The 19327-nt window shown below is 45.5% G+C and overlaps 1 protein-coding gene across 1 annotated transcript in view; it reads left to right on the plus strand.

The window, feature by feature from the left end:
* The window catches only part of MERTK (MER proto-oncogene, tyrosine kinase), a 95457-nt gene that overhangs the window by 38994 nt on the left and 37136 nt on the right, over nucleotides 1-19327 (plus strand). Inside the window, exons 5-7 of the mRNA XM_040993528.1 lie at nucleotides 6550-6636; nucleotides 9441-9556; nucleotides 16213-16396. Coding sequence (XP_040849462.1) covers nucleotides 6550-6636; nucleotides 9441-9556; nucleotides 16213-16396 — 387 coding nt within the window. The remainder of the gene's footprint in view (nucleotides 1-6549; nucleotides 6637-9440; nucleotides 9557-16212; nucleotides 16397-19327) is intronic.

The following is a 19327-nucleotide window of genomic DNA, read 5'->3' on the forward strand; positions in this document are numbered from 1 at the left end:
CAGCCCAAATGATTCTGCAAACCTCGTACAGCCTGTAGACCCAATAGCTTCCTCCCCAATGTAAGCAAGGCATGATGGAGCAAGCTGTTAGCCACAGATCGGCACCTGTAGCATACTGTCGCAGAAGCTCCTCCCTGCGAACAGTGTGCACAACAGTTCTGGACTGGTTTTTGTTTTTGTTTTTTTTTTTGCAACTTGCTGTGTATCAAACTATTGACAACTATGAAAAAAAAAAGAGTTTTTTAAAGGTCACTTTGCCACATCGAAGCCCAGTTCCCCCAAAACAGGAAGCAGAACTGGAGTGAGTTCTCACTGCCTGGTGTGGAATGGGGGCATGTGGTATAGGCTGGCAGCTGCCATCCACAGCTGTGGCACATGAACCGATGCCACTTAGCTCTGCTGTGTTGACATCTTCATATGAAGGAGGGATAACAGCCATGGGCGCCTCACAGCACACCTTGGAGAGTCAGTGACACCATGAGAGAAAGCCTGTGGTGCTTCAACAACCTCCCCAAATGGCTGTAGGCCCAGGTAGTAAAAAAGTTTTTTGTTTTGTTATTTTGACAAGCAGTAGTTAGAAATTGAATTTCAAGCTGCCTTTCTGTTAAAGGTGGTAGATGTAAGCTCATGTTTCTGATTTGTATTTTTAAAAAAGATACTTATATTTAAGTCTTCATTTTGGAAACAGCTAAAGTGGTTTGTTTTAGTTAATTAGCTAACCAATTCATGTATGTGTGTATATATGTATTCATATTCTTGTAATAACAGTGAAAATAATTGGCATTTATTGTTAAAGATTTATTTATTTGTATTCAAAAAGCAGATTTACAGAGAGAAAGAGAGGCAGAGAGATCTTCACCCTACTGATTCACTCCCCAAATAGCTACAATGGCCAGGACTAAGCTGATCTGAAGCCAGGAACCCAAAGCTTCCTCCAGGTCTCCTATATGGGTCAGTGGTTCAGGGTCCCAAGGACTTGTGCAATTCTCCACTGCTTTCCCACAACATAAACAGGGACCCAGATTAGAAGTCAGATTTTAGGGGTCTGCGCTGGGGCATAGTTAGTAAAACTGCTGTCTGTATCATTGACATCCCATATGAATGCTGATTCAAGACCCACCTGGGTCCATTTCCCTTCCAGTTCTCTGTTAATGTGCCTGGAAAGCAGTGGAGGATGGCCCAAGTGTTTGGGCCCCTGCACCCATGTGGGAGACCCAGAGGAAGCTCCTGGTTCCTGGCTTCGGACCAGTTCTTCTCTGGCTGTTGTAAGCCATGTGCCCACTTGAGGAATGAGCCAGCAGTTCAACGATATCTCTGTGTGTGTGTGTGTGTGTGTGTGTGTATCTGCCCTTCAAATGAATAAATAAACCTTCTTAAAATTTTGGCCTTTAATTCTCCAAATACTTCCTGCAAAGATAACCGTGACCCTCACAGCAAGGTGTGATATGGGTAGACATTGTTAGCTCTCATTTTACACATCAGAGAAGAAACTGGCGGTGTGCAGAGAGCTGCTGGTTTAGGGCCTGCTCTGCCCCTGGCTGCTGGAGCCATCCTGGGATAACACACAAGTCAGATGGTGTCAACCCCAGTCTAAGTTCCTGATTTCCACTCCACCCAGAGATCAAAGCCTGCCCCAGCTGCTCCCTCTGTGTAAGTCCCTCTTGCTCCATCAGCGGGACCTGTTCCTTCATTCCAAGTTTGTCCCCTGTGGCCATTTCTCCCTGGAACTCACCCTTCCCCGCCCCCATTCAAAATTACCACCTGTTTACCCACCCGCCCTGACCCTCTGGTCCCCTTCTGTTTTCCCATGGTCTTTATTGTCTTGTGATACAGTGTGTGGCTCCCAGATACTTCACTCTCTATCAAGTTATTATTTATTGTAGAGTTCCTTAGGGACAAGGGTCTTTGTTTATTCATACATCTCAAGTTCCTGGAAAATGCCTACTACACAATAGGTGCCCATTTGCCATGTGAATGAATGATGACAGATAGAACGTTCCAAGTTCATAAGCTGCTTCATCTATGTAGTATGTTCTGTGTGCCGTCTTATTTGGTAGCACGATGGACAGGAGCACAAAATGAGAGGCAAGCATTTAGCACAGTAGAGCATTAACAAGTAGTTTGGAACAGCCACATTCCATATCCAGGTGCCTGAGTTCGAGTCCCAGCTCTGCACCCCATTCCAGCTTTCTGCTGATGCACTCCCTGGGAGCCAACAGGTGATGGCTCAGTGGTTGGAACTTTGCTACCCACACAGGAGTTCCTGGTGACCAGGAGTTTGGAGGAGTGAATCAGTAGATTGGCTCTCTCTCTCCTTCTCAAAATAAAAGCATTTTAAAAGACTCTTTATATATATAATGAAGAACAAGTGTTGTTTATCTAGTTAATTCACAAGATTGCTTAATCTAAGAGCTCCAAGAATTGGCCTAACTGTGCTCCCACAAGTTGCTTCCTCAGCGTTTCCATTGTGCTTCCCTCAAGGGAACATCCTGTTCCTTAAAAATATCTTTTGGGCCTCAGTCACGGGTTGTCCTTTTTTTTTTCCAAACCAGTAGAGGGCCAGGCAAGAGGGGTGTGAACCATCACAACAGTTAGATGAGAAGGAGAACTCCCTGCTGCCAGGGCTGCCAGGGGTACAACCCACCACCCACGAGCAGACGACTCAACCCCGGGAGACGGCGGAGGCCACTTGGGACAGAGTGGGTGGTGGGTGGGGGCAGGCTGTGGGTTTAGGCTGGGCAGTACCCAGATCTATTCCAGTCTAGTGGTTATTGTTAGAGGGTAGGAGATGGGTTTGCCTGGTGTACCCTCCTGGCTACTGTACATTAATCAGCAGGAAAGGTCAACCACAAAAATGAAGCCAAGAGAAGTTCTCCTCTGCCTTGTGTGCCCATCGTGTCTCGGAGAAAGTTTTCTATTGTGACTTTCTCCCCCTTATCCCTTGAACATGTCGCCCCTCTGGCATACATGTGAATTGGAAGGTCTTTGATTAGTCATTGTATGATACTTCTTGGCGATCAGCACATACATATGGAAATGGGAAAAAGTTTCCCTTTGGACTGCTTATACCTGTTAGTATTTTGACCCTGTTTCCACCTCTCTGTGTTGGCCTTGGATTTGGACTATGGACTTTAACGACCTGACTGTGTGGAGAACTGCTGTAGTAGGTTTGGTTACTGCCGAGTGATTCTGATTGGTGTGGGTGCCTTATACCCGGATATTTGCTATAGATTGCTTTTCTTGACCTGTGAGCACTTTGGAAAGAAGCACAGAGAGAGGAAAAATGACTTCCTTCCTGGTCTAGAACCAGGCCCCACTGGAACCAATTTCACTTTAAGGTCCTGATTGTCCTCCTGTAGGATTTCTTTTTTTTTTTTTTTTTTTTGGTAACCAGTATTAATTCATTTATTTTTAAGTTGAAAGAGAGATATTCACTGGCCCACTCCCCAAATGGCCATTACAGCTGGAGCCAGACAAGACTGAAACCAGGAGCTGAAAACTTAGTCCAGGCCCTCTGTGTGGGTGGTTAGGCCTTGAGCACTTGGGCCGTCACCTGGTGCTTCCCAGGGCGTGTGTTAGCAGGAAGCCGGATCAGAAGCAGAGTTAGGACCTAAACCCAGGTCCTCCACTGCCAGTCCTTGTTCCCTCTCACTGCTCCTTCTCTTTATAGAGTAGGGAAGACTTCTCTCACCTTCTGGAATCACTCTGGGGCATCTGTTCTCAGATGTATTGGGCTAAAAATCCCTTGACAATCTTCTGAATCCCTGAGCCCTAAATAGCTTGTGTTAATGTGGGCAGCTCTCTCTCATTTCTGAGCCACTCAAGCAGTTGCACACAGGGCTGACTGTAATTTCATTGTATTGTACATTCTCTAGCAAAAAGCTGCTGAGGTTGTGGGTGTTTCCACTGTAAAGCAATGTTAAATGCTCGGAGAGATAAAGACATTAACCTGTTTGGCCGTTTCACAGTGTACACATGTAACTCAGCATCATATAGTACCCCATAAACATGTCAAACTTCTGTATGTCTGTTCAAATTTTAAAATGAAAGAAATTCAAATGGAAAACCTTTATAAGACGGGAATGCAAAAGCACATATTCCACCTGTTAATAGAGCTATGACATCATCACATGATGTACAGCCTCTGGAAAAAATTCCTCTGGAAAATTCCATCATAATTCATGAGATAACATGAATGAAAAAGACAAATAACTTGTTTTGAAGAAAACCATCTGCCTTACCCCCTGCTGCCAGTGTCCCAAGGATCTGTTCCATCAACAAGATGGGTCCTGTTAGCGTAAACCTTGATCTTACAGTTGAGGTCATGTTCGTCAGTTCCCCATTCTAGAGTTTTCCTTCCTCTCCCACCCCTTTTCAAACTATCCCTTTTGGAAGGAAATTTGTAGTGTGAGGCCATGATGAAAATGTGGGGATTTGTGCTCCATGTCTGTGAGTGGAGCATGCACATAAAGTGTGTGATTCTCCACAGGAAAAGTGTCTGTTCACCCCCTATTTATTTAATCATTTGTTTATGTCAGTAAAGGCATGTGGGTGTTTATTTTGTACTATGGGTTATAATCTTATGCCATTTTGTTTATTTTTTTCTTCCTTGAATTGTTCTAGCTTTGGTCATTGAGAACTCTTTGCTCTGGAATCTTGTCTCTGTGACATATTCCATCCTTGCCTCTGTGTGTGTGTGTGTGTGTGTGTGTGTGTGTGTGCATGTGTGTAAGAACATGCAAGCATGTGTGTGCATGCACATGCATGTGTGTAGGTAAGAATATGTAGGTGTGTGTGTGCCCGAGTGTGTCGTGCTGTATTTCACATAGGCTCAGCTTCTAATCGGCCATCACTCCAAGGGAGTCTGGTTCCGTGTCTTAGAAAATGGTGTTAGAAATCAGGATTCCTCCTTTCCATTTAAAGTCAGCAAATGAATTATTTATTTTTAGGTCAGGGATATCTTGAAACTTCTGCAGTGATACACCTCATTTAGCACTGTATCTTCTGTTCAAGTAGTGCTTGGAAACTTAGCAGTTTTTACTCATTATAGCAGATCATTGGAAATGTTTTAAGTTGGATTTTATGTTGCTTTTACTATTCTGAAGTGTATGTAGCATAGTGACACAATAGTATGTACTGTGGGCTGAGCAGGCACTAAGGCGTCTCTCAGAGTCTACTTTAAAGAAAAATTATTTGGGCTTGGCACAGTAGCCTAGCAGCTAAAGTCCTTGCTTTGCATGCACTGGGATCTCATATGGGCACCAGTTTGTGTCCTGGCAGCCCTGCTTCCCATCCAGCTCCCTCCTTGTAGCCTGGGAAAGCCGTGGAGGATGGCCCAAAGCCTGGGGATCCTGCGCCCCACGTGGGAAGCCTGAAGGAGGCTCCAGGCTCCTAGCTTCGGATTGACGTCAGCTGTTGTGACTGTTTGGAGAGTGAATCAGTGGATGGAGGATCATTCTCTCTGTCTCTTCTCTCTGTGTATCTGACTTTCCAATTAAAAATAGTAATAAAATAAACCTTTAAAAAAAAGAAAAAGAAAAAATGATTTATTTATTTATTTGAAAGGTAGAGCAACGGAGGTAGAGGGGGTGCAGACACATACTCAGAAAGAGAGAAAAAGAGAGGGGGAGAGATCTTCCATCCACTGATCCACTCCCCAGATGGCTGCAAAAGCCAGGGCTGAGTCAAAGCAACGCCAGGAACCAGCAAACCATCGGGATCTCTACTGTGGGTGGCACTTGAGCCATCCTCCTCCGTTCTCCCAGGTGCGTTAGCAGGGAACTGGATCAGAAACAGAGCAGCTGATACAGGATGCTGGCATCACAAAGCAATTGCTTACTCCCCCCGCTTTTCTTCAATGAGGGCTGCACAATCCATTTTTCTTATGTTGGGGGATCAGCAATTCCCGAATCTTCTTGCAGTACTTGAAAAGTTTTGCTGATAACTGCTTCATTACTTAATGTCCCACTGTCAAGGATCAGAATGAATGAAAGCTGTGGCCTTTGGGGTTTGCACTGCTTTTGTTCTTTTTTTTTTTTTTTAAAAAGATTTATTTTTATTATTTTTTTATTGGAAAGGCGGATATACAGAGAGGAGAGACAGAGAGGAAGATCTTACCTCTGATGATTCACTCCCCAAGTGAGGGCAACGGCCAATACTCTGCTGATCCGAAGCCAGGACCCTCTTCTGGGTCTCCCACGTGGGTGCAGGGTCCCAAAGCTTTGGGCTGTCCTCGACTGCTCTCCTGGGCCACAGGCAGGGAGCTGGAAGGGAAGCGGGGCTCCCGGGATAGAACCGGCGCCCATATGGGATCCCGGGCGTGAAAGGCGAGGATCTTAACCACTTGCGCCACCGTGCAGGGCCCACTGCTTTTATTCTTAAAAGCGTTTGACTCCAGGAGTCTTTCTGCATAGCGAACACCTCTTCTAAACTCACTTTGCACTATGGCTTAAGCATGAGCCAAGAAAGGACCCCCTCCGTTCCTCCCACAGGATGCTGATGGACCGCATCCTCTCTGCTGCTGGTCTCACTGGTGTGCTTCCTCTCCAGGTCTGACCGAGGCGGCCGTCTTCAGTTGCGAGGCCCACAATGACAAAGGCCTGACTGTGTCCAAGGGTGTGCAGATCAACATCAAAGGTGAGCCGCAAGGCCAGAGCCCCTGTGGGTGTTCTGGGAGCTGGGTTGGGGAAGGGAGGATCCCCAGCACAGGCCCTGCAGCCAGTTTCCTGCTGCCAGGATTGAAGCCCTAGCTTTCCCACCTGCAGGCCTTGTAGCCTTGGATGGGTCATTTCACCTCTTTAAGTTTCAGTGATCCTTTCTGATAAGTGGGGTAATTCAGAACATACCTGTTGTTGAGAATTAATGCAAATAAAAGCACTTGGTGCAGTGTCTGGCAGGTCTTGGGGAATCATTAGCTAGGTTGGCTGTGCTTGGAGAATAGCTACAGTGATCAGAGTCTGTTTTCACTGTGCTCCCTTCCCCGGTGATCCTGTCCTAATTAACCCTGGGGCATCTTGGGGCATTGATTTCCGGGACAGGCTGTGTCCTCCAGGCCCAGCTAGGCCAGACACAAGCCTTGGCAGCTGCTGCCTTGAAGCTCTTCACTGCAGGCCCCCCGACATTTCCGGGCATCTCTTTACCAATCTACCTCTCCCTGTTGTTGCCTTCGCCAGGGGCTGAGCAGGAGTTACCCCACAATGTGAAAGGCTCCTGTGCCAAGTCCCTCAGGCAGGTTACAGAGGTGATCCAATCCTTCCACCTCCCTCTTCCCTCCTATATCATCTAAAATGTTTAAATCAGAAGCTGGAAAGAAAAGGAAATCTATCAGGGCTTTCAAATTGTCTTCCTTACTCTCAAGCCTTTTAATGGCTCAGTGACTGATCTGAATTAGACTTTGAGAAGTCCATGTTGGGTTTGTGGACCTTCCACCTGATCCTGAGGGAAGCTGTGCAAGGACGGAAGGTGTTTCATGAAGTGTTACAAGTTGGGTGTAGACGCAGGGGGCCTCTACGTTGCAAAGGAAATAGTCAAAAATCAAGCAAATAACTCAAAATAGTACTCCAGGCAAATCAACAGATAAACGCTGTGAAGGGCGTTTTCTAAAAATCCACTGGAATAAAAAAAAAAGTCGCACAAGAGGAAGTGTATAACTTCCTTCCGTCGTTACAAATCCCATCATTACAATTTTCAAAAGATATGTTGGGAATTTCAGAAATTCATGAGTGGGTGTAGATGTGTAATGACATTCTCATAAAGTCTGAGCATTTTAACACCTAAAATGTATAAAATGAAAAATGTTTCTTTGATTTCATAGGACCTTTTTTTTTTTTAAATAAGTCCTATTTTTCCAAACTTATGTTTTTGGCTTTCATTTATTTATGTTAGAGATGAGCTTATTTTTATTTGAAAGGTAGATTTATAAAGAGAAGGAGAGCAAGCGTGACAGAGAGAGAGATAGCTTCCATCTACTGATTGACTCCCCAAATGGCTGCCACGCTGAGTCAAGCCGATGCAAAGCTGGCAGCCAGAAGCCAGGAGTGTCTTCTGCGTCTCCCCAGTGAGTGTAGGAGCCCAAGGACTCAAGCCATACTCTGTTGCTTTCCCAAGCTATAAGCCAAGAACTGGATCATAAGTGGAGCATCTGGGCCATGAATTGGTGCCTATATGGGATACTGGCACTGGCAGGCAGATGATTAGCCACTGTGTTAGCCCCAAAGTGGCTTCAATCAAGGTGTCAAAGCAACTAAGACTCTCTTCTTCTGCTGTTATTTGGTGGTTTTGATCGGATTTCAGTGTGGAAGCACAGATACTTGAAGGCAGTACTAGAAAAGATCTATGCAGGGAATGACTGCCTCCAGAGACTGCCTGTTCCCCCTCACCAAGCTGCGTGTCTGTTAGTAAAACTGAAAGTCCTGAGAAGGGAACCCGGCACCCACTTATGTGGTCCCAGTCCATCACCCCTCCTTCCCTGGCCATTCCATCCAGGCCTTATTTATCCCCAAGGGGAAGTGGTGTTCCTTTTCCCTTTTGTGAAACCGCAGGGGACAGCAGGGAAGTAGCTGCCCTGGGCCATGCGGCTGGGTCAAGTGGTGGGCCAGCCTCCCCCAGTCTCTGCCAGTGCTACTGCCAGTGTGCTGGCTGCCCCCTCAAGGAACACAAGCCTCTGGCATCCTGTTGAGTAGAGGGGTCAGGCAGACCAAAGTTCAAGTTCCTGCTCTGCTATTGACCACCAGTGGCCTTTGCCAACTTTTCATTTCTCTGGATCTCTGTTTGCTCATCTGTGATGGAGATTGGAAGGCTGTAGCAATGACTGAAGGTTGTGAAACCTGTGTGTCTTAGTGAGTATGTGAGGGTGATAGTAGTCATTTTTTTTCAGTTGCAAGTGTTATGATTAAAAATTAAATTTAAGAATGAAGAGTCCCCAAACTGACTCCTTCCATCGTAACTGAGAAAGCTCCCCTCGTCCCACATGTGGCTGATGTCAGTGCTAATTGGTGATTGTGGCTGCACCCTTTCCCAGCACACACACGCACACAGCCCTGGAACCTCTCTCTTCTGGCCACAATATGCTCTGGTCCTTGGTGAATGTAGGTCTGTCCTTCTAGGCAGTGCATTCCATCCTCCACCAGGACAGGGCTCTGACCCCTCACTCCTGCATGGCACACCAGCACCCAGCCATGTGGCCAGGCAGAGTGAGCTTAGAACACAGGCAAGCGCAGTGAAGGAGCTGAGTGTCTCCTGTGTTCACAGGGAGCAGGAGAGGGTCCTGCCCTCCTGGAAGCTTTATCTGCAGGTGGGCGCAGTGATCCCAGGCTCAGAGTAGCTCCCTGAAAGCCGTGTTGGCTTTGGCTCCTCTCGAAGTTGGTAGGAATGCATGTGCATGGCTGTAGCTTCCTGTGTCTGGTTATGGTGTTTGCATGTATGTGTTTGTTTCTCCCCAGTGATTCCCTCCCCGCCTACTGAGGTCAGCGTCCACAACAGGACTGCACACAGCATACTGATCTCCTGGGTCCCGGGTTTTGATGGCTACTCCCCATTCCGGAACTGCAGCGTGCAGGTAAAACTCTGAAAGCGAAGGGAGGTTGTTGCTTGCTGCTCTGCAGGACCACCTGGTTTTTCTGCCTTCTGGGGATGGGCAATGAGGGCGTTCACCCAGCCCCACTCAGTCCTGCATGGTGACCACTGTGCACACCACCTGTCTTGGGGCTCTGTCTGTGATGTCACTCACTTCCTTCCCCTGCATGAACCACAGTCCAACCAGGAAAGAAACCTGTTTCCAAGGGAATGCCATGAATCCCAAGGAGGATCTTGAAGGTATGAAAGCACATCACTACATGAAAGCTGGCTGTGACCAAGAGTTTGTCATGTGACCAGGGCCAGTGCCATGAAGGATAGATGGGGCAGCATCTGGGGCCTTTTGCACTAATATCCTGGGAGCACCTTAACCAGTGTCTCCTGGGAAAACTCCAGGATTAGCAGCCTGGTAGAGTCTTATGCCATTTTTAACCACAACATAAAATGAAACAGGGCTGTAAGAAATATAGGTTAGCGACACCTTAACATGTTATAAAGAGTATTTATTTCCTATAATTGGAAATAGTTGATACCCCTGTTGCTTACCATGTCTGCACAGTGGCCTGGGACCTTTTGCAGAAATCATCTTGCTTGGCACACACCCCATCGCAGGCTCAGAGCACTCACCCTGACTGTGAGGGACAGAACTGGAGTTCAAGGCCAGGAAGCTCTGTACAACAGCAGAGCTCAGAGCCACATTGTATGTGGGAACAGGTTGTCCAACACATAGGGTTAAGTGCCTGCTGAAAATTGGAGTGTTTTCTGCTTTGTACCCTATCCCGCAGCATGGTCAGGAGTTATTCTGAGGATCCTAAATGCCTGATTTTATTAGTTTAAAACATGTTAGTCTGAGAAGGCAATGATGCCAGCCCAGCTTATGGAGTGACTTCCAAAGAATTTTATGTTGACAACCAGATGTTTTTAATACCAAGTGAAATTAATTTCTGTGCTCTTAATGCCTCCCACCCTTAACAGCTGCTCTTTCTCTGAAGAATAAAAAACATATGATCCCCAAAATAGCCTCCTCCTTCACCCCGCGTCCCCGGCTTTGCTTAACTCTTGCCCAACGACACTTTGTAAGCCTCCCAAATACTGGTAAGCATTAGGAATTCTTGCTATGTCCACAATTCCCCACCAGTAGATACGCTTTAAAATATTTCTTTCTGAGGTATGATAACATGCTATTATCATCACCAATTTAAACTACACAATTTTTTTGTAGTCTATTCATATGGGTATCCATCTGATTTCAGAAGAGGTGGTATCCTGTTGTTCGCTTATCATAGCTTTTTCCACTTGGAATATAAGTAATACTGGCTTACAGGATGAATTGGGAAATGTTCTCTTATTTTCTAGTTCCTAAAATAATTTGTAGATTGAAGTTAATTGTGAAGTATTTAGGAGAATTCACCAACAAAGCCATCTGGTCCTAGGCTTTTTCTTCGTGGGAAGTTTTTTGATTAGCTCCGTCTTTTCACTTGGAAAGGATCTGTTTCTTCTCTAGTCAAGTTAAGTTGTCTGTGGCTTTCTAGGAATTTGACCAGTTCACGTTATGCAATTTTTTGGGACACAATTGTTCATAGTAGTCCATTGTAATCCTTTTTTTGACTCTGAGATTAGTAATACTATTCATTCATTCTTGATTCTGGTAATTTGACTCATTATTTTGACCTAGGTAAAGGCTTGACACCTTTAATGAGTTTTTAAAATGAATCGGTTTATTTGAGAGACAGAGAATGACAGTTCCGACTCACTGGTTCACTCCCTAATGCCTACAGCGGGGAGGGGCTGAAGCTGCGAGCCAGGAACTCATTCCAGGTCTCCCCCATGGCTGGCAGGGCTCAGTTTCTTGGGGCACCACCAGTACTACCTGCCCAGTAACAGAGCCAGATACACTCTCAGACCCATATACTCTGATATGAAACAGAGAAACAAATTGTTCATAGAATTTGGTGTCTTAACCAAATTGATCTTTTTTGAACAACTAATTTTTTTTGTTTGTTTTATAGAATTTCACTCGTTTTCCTGTTCTATAATTTCTTTGTGCTTTAGTCTTCATGTTCTTTTGTCTGGTTGCTTTGACTTACTTTATTCTTTTTCTAGTATTTTTTTAAAACATGTATTATTTTTTATTGGAAAGGCAGATTTACAGAGACAGAGGGAGATACAGGTAGAAAGGTCTTCTGTCCACTGGCTCACTCCCTAAGTGGCCACAATGGCTGGAGCTGAGCCGATCAAAAGACAAACCAAGAGCTTCTTCTGGGTCTCCCTCTTGGGTGCAGGGTCCCAAGGCCTTGGGCCATTCTTTGCTGCTTTCCTAGGCCACAAGCAGGGAGCTGGAAGGGAAGTGGACCAGCCAACTCTCAAACTGGTGGACATATGGATCCTAGTACATGCAAGGTGAGGATTTAGCCACTGAGCCATCATGCCGAGTCCTTTAATTAGTATCTTAAGGTATAAGGTTTAGTTTTGATTTCAGATGGTTTCTTTTTAAATATAGACATTACTATACATTGCCCTCCAAGTACTGCTTTTTATCTGTATCTCATATGGTTTTGTTTTGATTTGGCTATTATTTTAATCCTTTTAAATTTATGGAGCACTTCTTTGTTTAATGGCATAGCATGGTCTATGGACACCTGAGAAGGATATATATTTGGAGTGTTCCATATATGTGAGTTTAGTGCAGTTGATTTACATGAGGCTACTTAAAAATGTATAGAAAATGAAAGCAAAGGATAAGTTTATTTTGATATAAAAATTCTTAAAATCCATCCATAGCTTTTTGATGACACTCATTTTCCACGCACTTTTTGAAGACCCATCACATGCACTGATTTCAAAAGCTTTTACTTACACTTTGCATAAACTTCCTGGAATATCCTCATCCTCTTTGGGGGATTTCTGTTTCCTTGCTGATCTTTTGCTTGCTGGTTCTATCTGTTGTATAAAATGGAGAATTAAGGTCTTGGTTTTTATTTTTCAGTTGTTTATCTCTCCCTCCAGTTTTTAGTTTTTGTTTCAAGCATTTGGGGGCCCCGGTGTTAGTAACAGCCAGGGAAATGATCCCCTTGGAAGTGGAACTGATGTCCATGGATGTAGTCTTGACTAAAGCACATGCCACCCCTTTCTGAAGCCAGTCCACAGTTTCTAAGCTTCTGGAAGAGCCCAGGAAGACATGGGAATTGTTACTTTCAGGGAGACCCTGAGACCTGGAGTTGGGTAGGATGCTTGAGAGGGGTCACCCTTGAGAGTGCTAACTGCTCATATTCATCTTGAATTGCTTGCTCTTTCTCTCTCTGATCCGCTGTTGGGTTGTCATGGCATATGTGAGAGGTCATCCTGGAGCAGCCACATTACAGACCTTCTTGCCCACGCAGGCTCCTATGACATAGACAGGGGTATTCTCTCCCTGGCTTGCCAACTGGCTCTGTTTCCTTTCATCAGTTCTGCTTCTGATGAACTGGGGTCATCAGATGAAGCAAACATGGTCTCTGGACCACCAGGGACAGGCACTGGGTGCAGCATTTAAGCCACCACTTGGGACAGCTGGATCCCATGTCAGAGTGCCTCGATTCAAGTCCTGACTTAGTTGCTGCCCTCAGCTTCCTGCAAGTGCGGATCTTTGGGGGCAGCAGGTGAAGGTTCAAGTACTTGGGTCCCTGCCACCCAGGTAGAAAACCCAGATTGAGTTTTTGGTTCTTGTCTTGATTCTGGCACAGCCCCAACTGTTATGGGCATTTGGGGAGAGGAGTTTTCTGTGTGTGTTTGTGTGTGTGTGTTTGCCTTTAAAACAAATAAGTGAATAAAAATAAAATGAGAGCACAGGACACCTATTTAATTGCAGGAATAGGGACCAGCACCGTGGCTTATAGGGTAAAGCTGCCACTTACAGAACCAGCATCCCATACGGGCACTGGTTGATGTCCTGGCTGCTCCACTTTTGATCCAAATCCCTGGTAATATGCCTGGGAAGGTAACAGAGGATGACTCAAGTGCATGCACCCCTGCATGCACATGGGAGACCTGGAAGAAGCTCCTGGCTTCTGGCTTTGGAGCAGCCCAACCACAGCCATTGCAACCATTTAGGGATTGAACCAGCAGATTATAGATCTCTCTCTCTCTCTGTAACTCTGCCTTCAAATAAATAGACAAATATTTGTAAGGCATTTATAGGAATAAACTTGTAATATGCATGTACTAAAGAATTACTTGTGGTGGGGGGGCAGCTACTGTGATGCAGTGGGTTAAACCACCACTTGGTAATGCAGCAACACAGACATACCTGAGTGTCTTGTTCAAGACCCAGATACTTCATGCTTCCAATCCAGCTTCCTGCTAATGCACCTGGGGGGCAATGGATGATGGCCCAAAATACTTGGGTTCCTGCCATTCATGTCAAAGACCCAGACGGAGTTCCTTGCACCCAACTTCATTCTGGTCCAACCCTAGCTGTTGTGAGCATTTCAGGAATGAATTACCATGTGAAAAAATTCTCTCTTATTCCTTTCCTCTTTGTGTCACTCTGGCTTTCAAATAATAAATAATTTGTTATTTATCTGGAAGGCAGATTTACCTGAGAATCCTGAAATGTTCTATGGCAGGCCTAGTGGAGTTAGCACAGGCTCTAGAAGGTATGCTGTTACATGCTGTTGATTAGCAGTGCCTTCCCATTCCCGAACCAAGCACAGCTCATCCCTGATTACAGTATTAAACTTGGACTTGGTAGCAAGTGAATGTTTTGGATGAGATTCCATTTCATGCACTGGCAGCACACACCCTCCCATTTCCTTTGGTCCCTGATGTGGGTTCCTCTCCCCACCCGTTTTTGGGCCACAAACTTTATTTCTAATTTTAACTTCACCCTCATGCTGCTTGCCATCCTGTGTTCTTTTGCCTCAGGACCTCTGAGAAGGAATGTTTTAGAAGGCCCGCCCTCTTTCAGGAACAGCCCCTCGAAGCCTGTCTATGTGCCTGGAGATGCTTCTGTTGGGGCTATAGAGATGGGGTGGGAACCCATACCCAGAGCCCTCCATGGCAGCCGGAGCGCTGTTTGCCAGGAAGCAGGGCCATACTGTGAAGGTCAAGAACAAAGTGTAGTTTGTGTGCCAGCAGCCACCGCCAAGATAAGCAACCAACTCTGGCTTCTCTTCTGGTACCACTCAGACCTATTGGTACCTTCCTGTCACTCATGGTTTCTGAGACAGAGTTGGGACTCGGTCCCGTAGCACTCCCACGGTGTCTACCAGGGCATTTGCAATTCTAAGATGTTTGCTTATGATATCTTGGCCTGTGTGTCAGACTGTCCTGAAATGACAGCATTGCGTGTTCACACCCGCAATCGCCAGCCCCTTAGGAAGTGGAATACATTTTGCGGATTGAAGATTTTTCAGTTGCCTTTTGGTTGCTCCTTGCCTTACCCAAATATTGTTTTGTCTTTTCTGGTAGAAATATTCAGGAAAACATGTACTTGGGTGTAAAAATCCCAGAAAACTCTTATTCCTGTTCCCAGGCAGAGATGCACTTACAGGAATAAAAGGTGGGATCTTGAGAGCCTCCCTCTCTTGCCGGTGCACCCAGAGGTCTGGAGAGCAGTGTGGAGAGGCTGCTGGAGTTTATGCAGGGAAAGAAGGGAAAATATGTTCCAAGGAAATTTGAAGAAAAGTGCCTGGTTGAGATGCAAACTGATCCTTTCCTCTATCTGCCCCATACCTTAAATAAATAAATAAAGGCACAAACTCAACCTGTGTGTGCTTTTAGGGTTGAGTTTCTGCTAGCGTGGAGCAATCTCAGAATCAAGGACACACCAAATGGCCTCCAAGCAAAACAGGCCTCCCAGGTAGCACAATGAGGAGAACACAGATTTATCTGAGAGACGGAAAGATACAGAGAGCTTTCCCATCCACTGGATTACTCCCCCAAATGCCTTCAACCTTTAGAACCGGGCTAGATCCCAGTCTAGAAGCCGGGAAGTCTACCCAGAGCTCCTACCTGGGTGGTGGCAGGGACCCTCTGAGACCTTCCAGGGTTTGCATTAGCAGGGAGCTCTGGAATCAGGAGCAGGCCGGGAACTGCACGCAGGTAGGATCACGTGGGACATGGTCGTGGAATGCCTGGCCCCAGTCCCAGCTTTAGCTTTTTTTTTTTGTTAATGTTATTTATTGGAGAGGGAGTCCTCGCTGTAGCCAGGAACCAGAAACTCATTCCAAAAACTGGCCTTTCAGAACAGGTATGTGGGAAGTATTTTCTGCAGAGAAATAGGGACTTTAAGGCTGTGCCTTTTGTCTCTGTCACCTGTTCTGTGAAACTGCTAAAAGAAGAAGCGGTGAGTTTAGATGGTTGTGAGGAGCAGGGTCTCCTTTATTTCATGATATGGTAGAAATGAGTTACGGTCCCACTGACGTCATCGGGGGCCCTGCACTGCCACCTCAAGATTCGTTCTTTGGGGCGGTTTCCTGAGACCCTTCTTGGTCTTGCTCACAGAGCGTGAGTAACCCTCATTTCGGAGGGTGGAAACATTTGTGTGTGCCCTGGCAGGAAGCAAGCGCTTCCCCCGGGACCTAGCACAAGCCACATGTGCCGCCTGCCTACGTGCCCGGTGCCTGACTAACGCTGCTCCCCGTGTCCTCCTTCATTCAGGTCAGACACATGGATCCGCTGAGTAACGGCTCTGTCATGATTTTTAACACCTCTGCTGCACCACAGCTGTATCGCATCCAGCAGCTGCAAGCCCTGGCTAATTACAGCATCGGTGTGTCCTGCATGAATGAAGTAGGCTGGTCGGCCCTGAGCTCTTGGATTCTGGCCAGCACGACCGAAGGAGGTAAAGACTCTTGGGACTCACGATGGATATTTCCTCTGGTGGCGTGTGATTAAACAAATGCTTCCCTGTGGTCTCATCTGTGGGGCATGCACTTTGCTTTGTTTGTTCTCCGGAGGAAAATTTTATTGAGGTGGCTCACAAAATGGGAAAAGAAATCATCCCTTCTGTATTTTCAAAGGGCTTTGTGACAGAACTTGGACAGGTTGAGCATCCCTGGTGATGCTAAAACCCAAACTGTGATAAGTCCCAAAATCCATATGACACTCTGAAGGGTTGAGAGTCTGTGACATTTTTTTTTTAATTTCAAATGAGGGATGTTCACTTGAAAATATACTGAATATGCAAATATACTAAATATTTGAAAATAAAATTGAAACATTGTCAGTTGCAAATGTCTCAGATATGGGACACTCAACCTGGGCTTACTATGTGTAGATAGTATTTTCTGTGAAATTGGAAAATAGTAGCTCACTTTTAAGAATGCTATTTCAGGGCCTGGCACAGTGGCCTAGCAGCTAAAGTCCTTGCATTGAATGTGCTGGGATCCCATATGGCAGCCAGGTTCTAATCCTGGCAGCTCCACTTCCCATCCAGCTCCCTGTTTGTGACCTGGGAAAACAGTTGGGGATGGCCCAAAGCCTTAGGACCCTGCACCTGCGTGGGTGACCTGGAGAAGGTTCCTGGCTCCTGGCTTTGGGTTGGCACAGCACCAGCCGCTGTGGTCACCTGGGGAGTGAATCATCAGATGGAAGATCTTCCTCTCTATCTCTCCTCCTCTCTGTATATCTGACTTTGCAATAAAAATAAATAAATCTTTTTTCTTTTAAAAAAAGAATGCTATTTTAATTAAAGTATAATATATAGGAAAGCTAACAATCTGAGGGTGGCTGATATTTAGAAAACACCTACTGTGTGCCTCATACCCCATCTACTGTGTGCCTCACACCCCATAGGTGGATTTCATTGCTTTATTTCATTAGCTACAGTAGCTATGTAGTAGGTACTACTATCTTTACATTATCTTGTTCAGAGCAACTTTTGTTTTTGTCTTTAAACTTTCAAGGCTTTCTCTATGTTGCTTTGGTTTTCTCGGAGTGTGGATATGGGAATGGCTGTTGCAGCTCACGTCACCATTGACTGGCAGTTTCTGGTATCTGAAGCTTAGAACTCTCACTTCCCCAGATTCTCTTTTCTGCCCTCGTGTTTGTCCTTGCCCAATCAATACCCAAGTCTTCTTTCCTTTTCATTTTTAAAAAAGATTTATTTATTTAACTTGAAAGAGTTATAGCGAGAAAGGAGGATCTCCCATGTGGGTACATGGGCCATTCTCTGCTGCTTTCTGAGGTCACAAGCAGGCAGCTGAGTCAGAAGTGGAGCAGCCAGGACTTGAACTGGCACCCACGTGGGTGCTGCTGCTGGAGGCTGACGATCAGCTTGCTATGCCACAGCCTCATCAATGGCCCCCATCTTTTTTTTTTTTTGACATTTTAAAATTTTTATTGGAAAGGCAAATTTGCAGAAAGAAGGAGAGACACGCGGAGAGATCTTCCATCTGCTGGTTCACTCGTCAAATGGCCACATGGGCATCCAAATGAGATGCCAGCTGGAGCAGATGGAGAATTAAGTTGTTGAGGCACAGTGCCAGACCCAGTGCCCCAGTCTTAAACACGGACAGGAGACACATTTGGATGAGAAATCTCAAAGGGGTTGATTCTTTTTTAGAAATCTTTGTGTCAAAATTGTAGAATGTCTTATTTTTTCTAATGCAAAACAGCCTTTGAAAATAGTTGGGATATGCTCTAGTTCCATTTCCATTCAGTTCTAAATACTTGCTATGAAATTGCTCTGTTTCTATGACTCATGGATTAGCTAGGTAAGTAACCTAGTTTTAAACTATTTTGGGTTTTTCAAGAGAGTTTCATGGTATTGATTTCTAATTTGTATTGATTAGGTTTATAGACCATAAGTGGCCTGAAATATGACCATTTTTAAGTGGATACACCGTTCTTATTTAGTGGAGTGACCTATACATGTCAACGCGGTCAAGGTTGATAGTGTTTTTCAAATCTATATCCAAACTGGGTTTTTGTCCACTTGTCCTATCAGTTGTTTGCAGAGGAGTATTGCAACATATGATGGTAATTTGGGGTTTACCAAGTTCTATTTTTCCTTTTCTGGGGTTAGATGTTTTTATGGATTTTCTTTTATTGACTTTGTTGGCTTTTTAGCCAAAACTATTTTTCTGTTCTTCTAAAGGTTGCTTTAAGATTTATAGTAATCATGTTTAACTTAACACAGCCTCCATGCTGGGCCCGAGATTTATTTTACTTTTGTTGGAAAGTCAGATATACAGAGAGGAGGAGAGACAGAGAGGAAGATCTTCCATCCTTTGATTCACTCTCCAAGTGGCCACAATGGCCGGAGCTGCACCAATCCAAAGCCAGGAGCCGGGTGTTTCTTCCAGGTCTTGCATGCAGATGCAGGGTCCCAAGGGTTTGGGCTGTCCTCGACTGCTTTCCCAGCCTGTAAGTAGGGAGCTGGATGGGAAGCAGGGCCTCCAGGATTAGAACTGATGCCCATATGGGAACCCTGTGTGCAAGGCGAGAACTTTAATCACTAGGCTACCATGCTGGGCCCACAAGTCCTTTCTAATAAGACTTGATTATTCTGCTCCCTACAAGTCTCCATTTTAGTACCTGAGCCCAGAGCTTCGGGGAGAATGCCCTAGATGAATTTATTACACCTCTTCCATCTCTTTTTCCACTTTCAGCTGTGAAATTTCTCTTCTGCTGTTGAATCCTTTCACCCTGTGAGATTCCACATGTAAGTCCAGGAGCCCACATACTGCAGCCTTCACCTGCATTGGCAGATGCATTAGCAGGAAGCTAGAGCAGAAGCAGGGCAGTCAAGACTCTAAGTATTCCAGTATGG

The sequence above is a fragment of the Ochotona curzoniae genome, unplaced genomic scaffold, assembly GCF_017591425.1.
Source record: "Ochotona curzoniae isolate NIBS_2020 unplaced genomic scaffold, NIBS_Ocur_1.0 contig_883, whole genome shotgun sequence".
Classification (NCBI taxonomy): Eukaryota; Metazoa; Chordata; class Mammalia; order Lagomorpha; family Ochotonidae; genus Ochotona; species Ochotona curzoniae.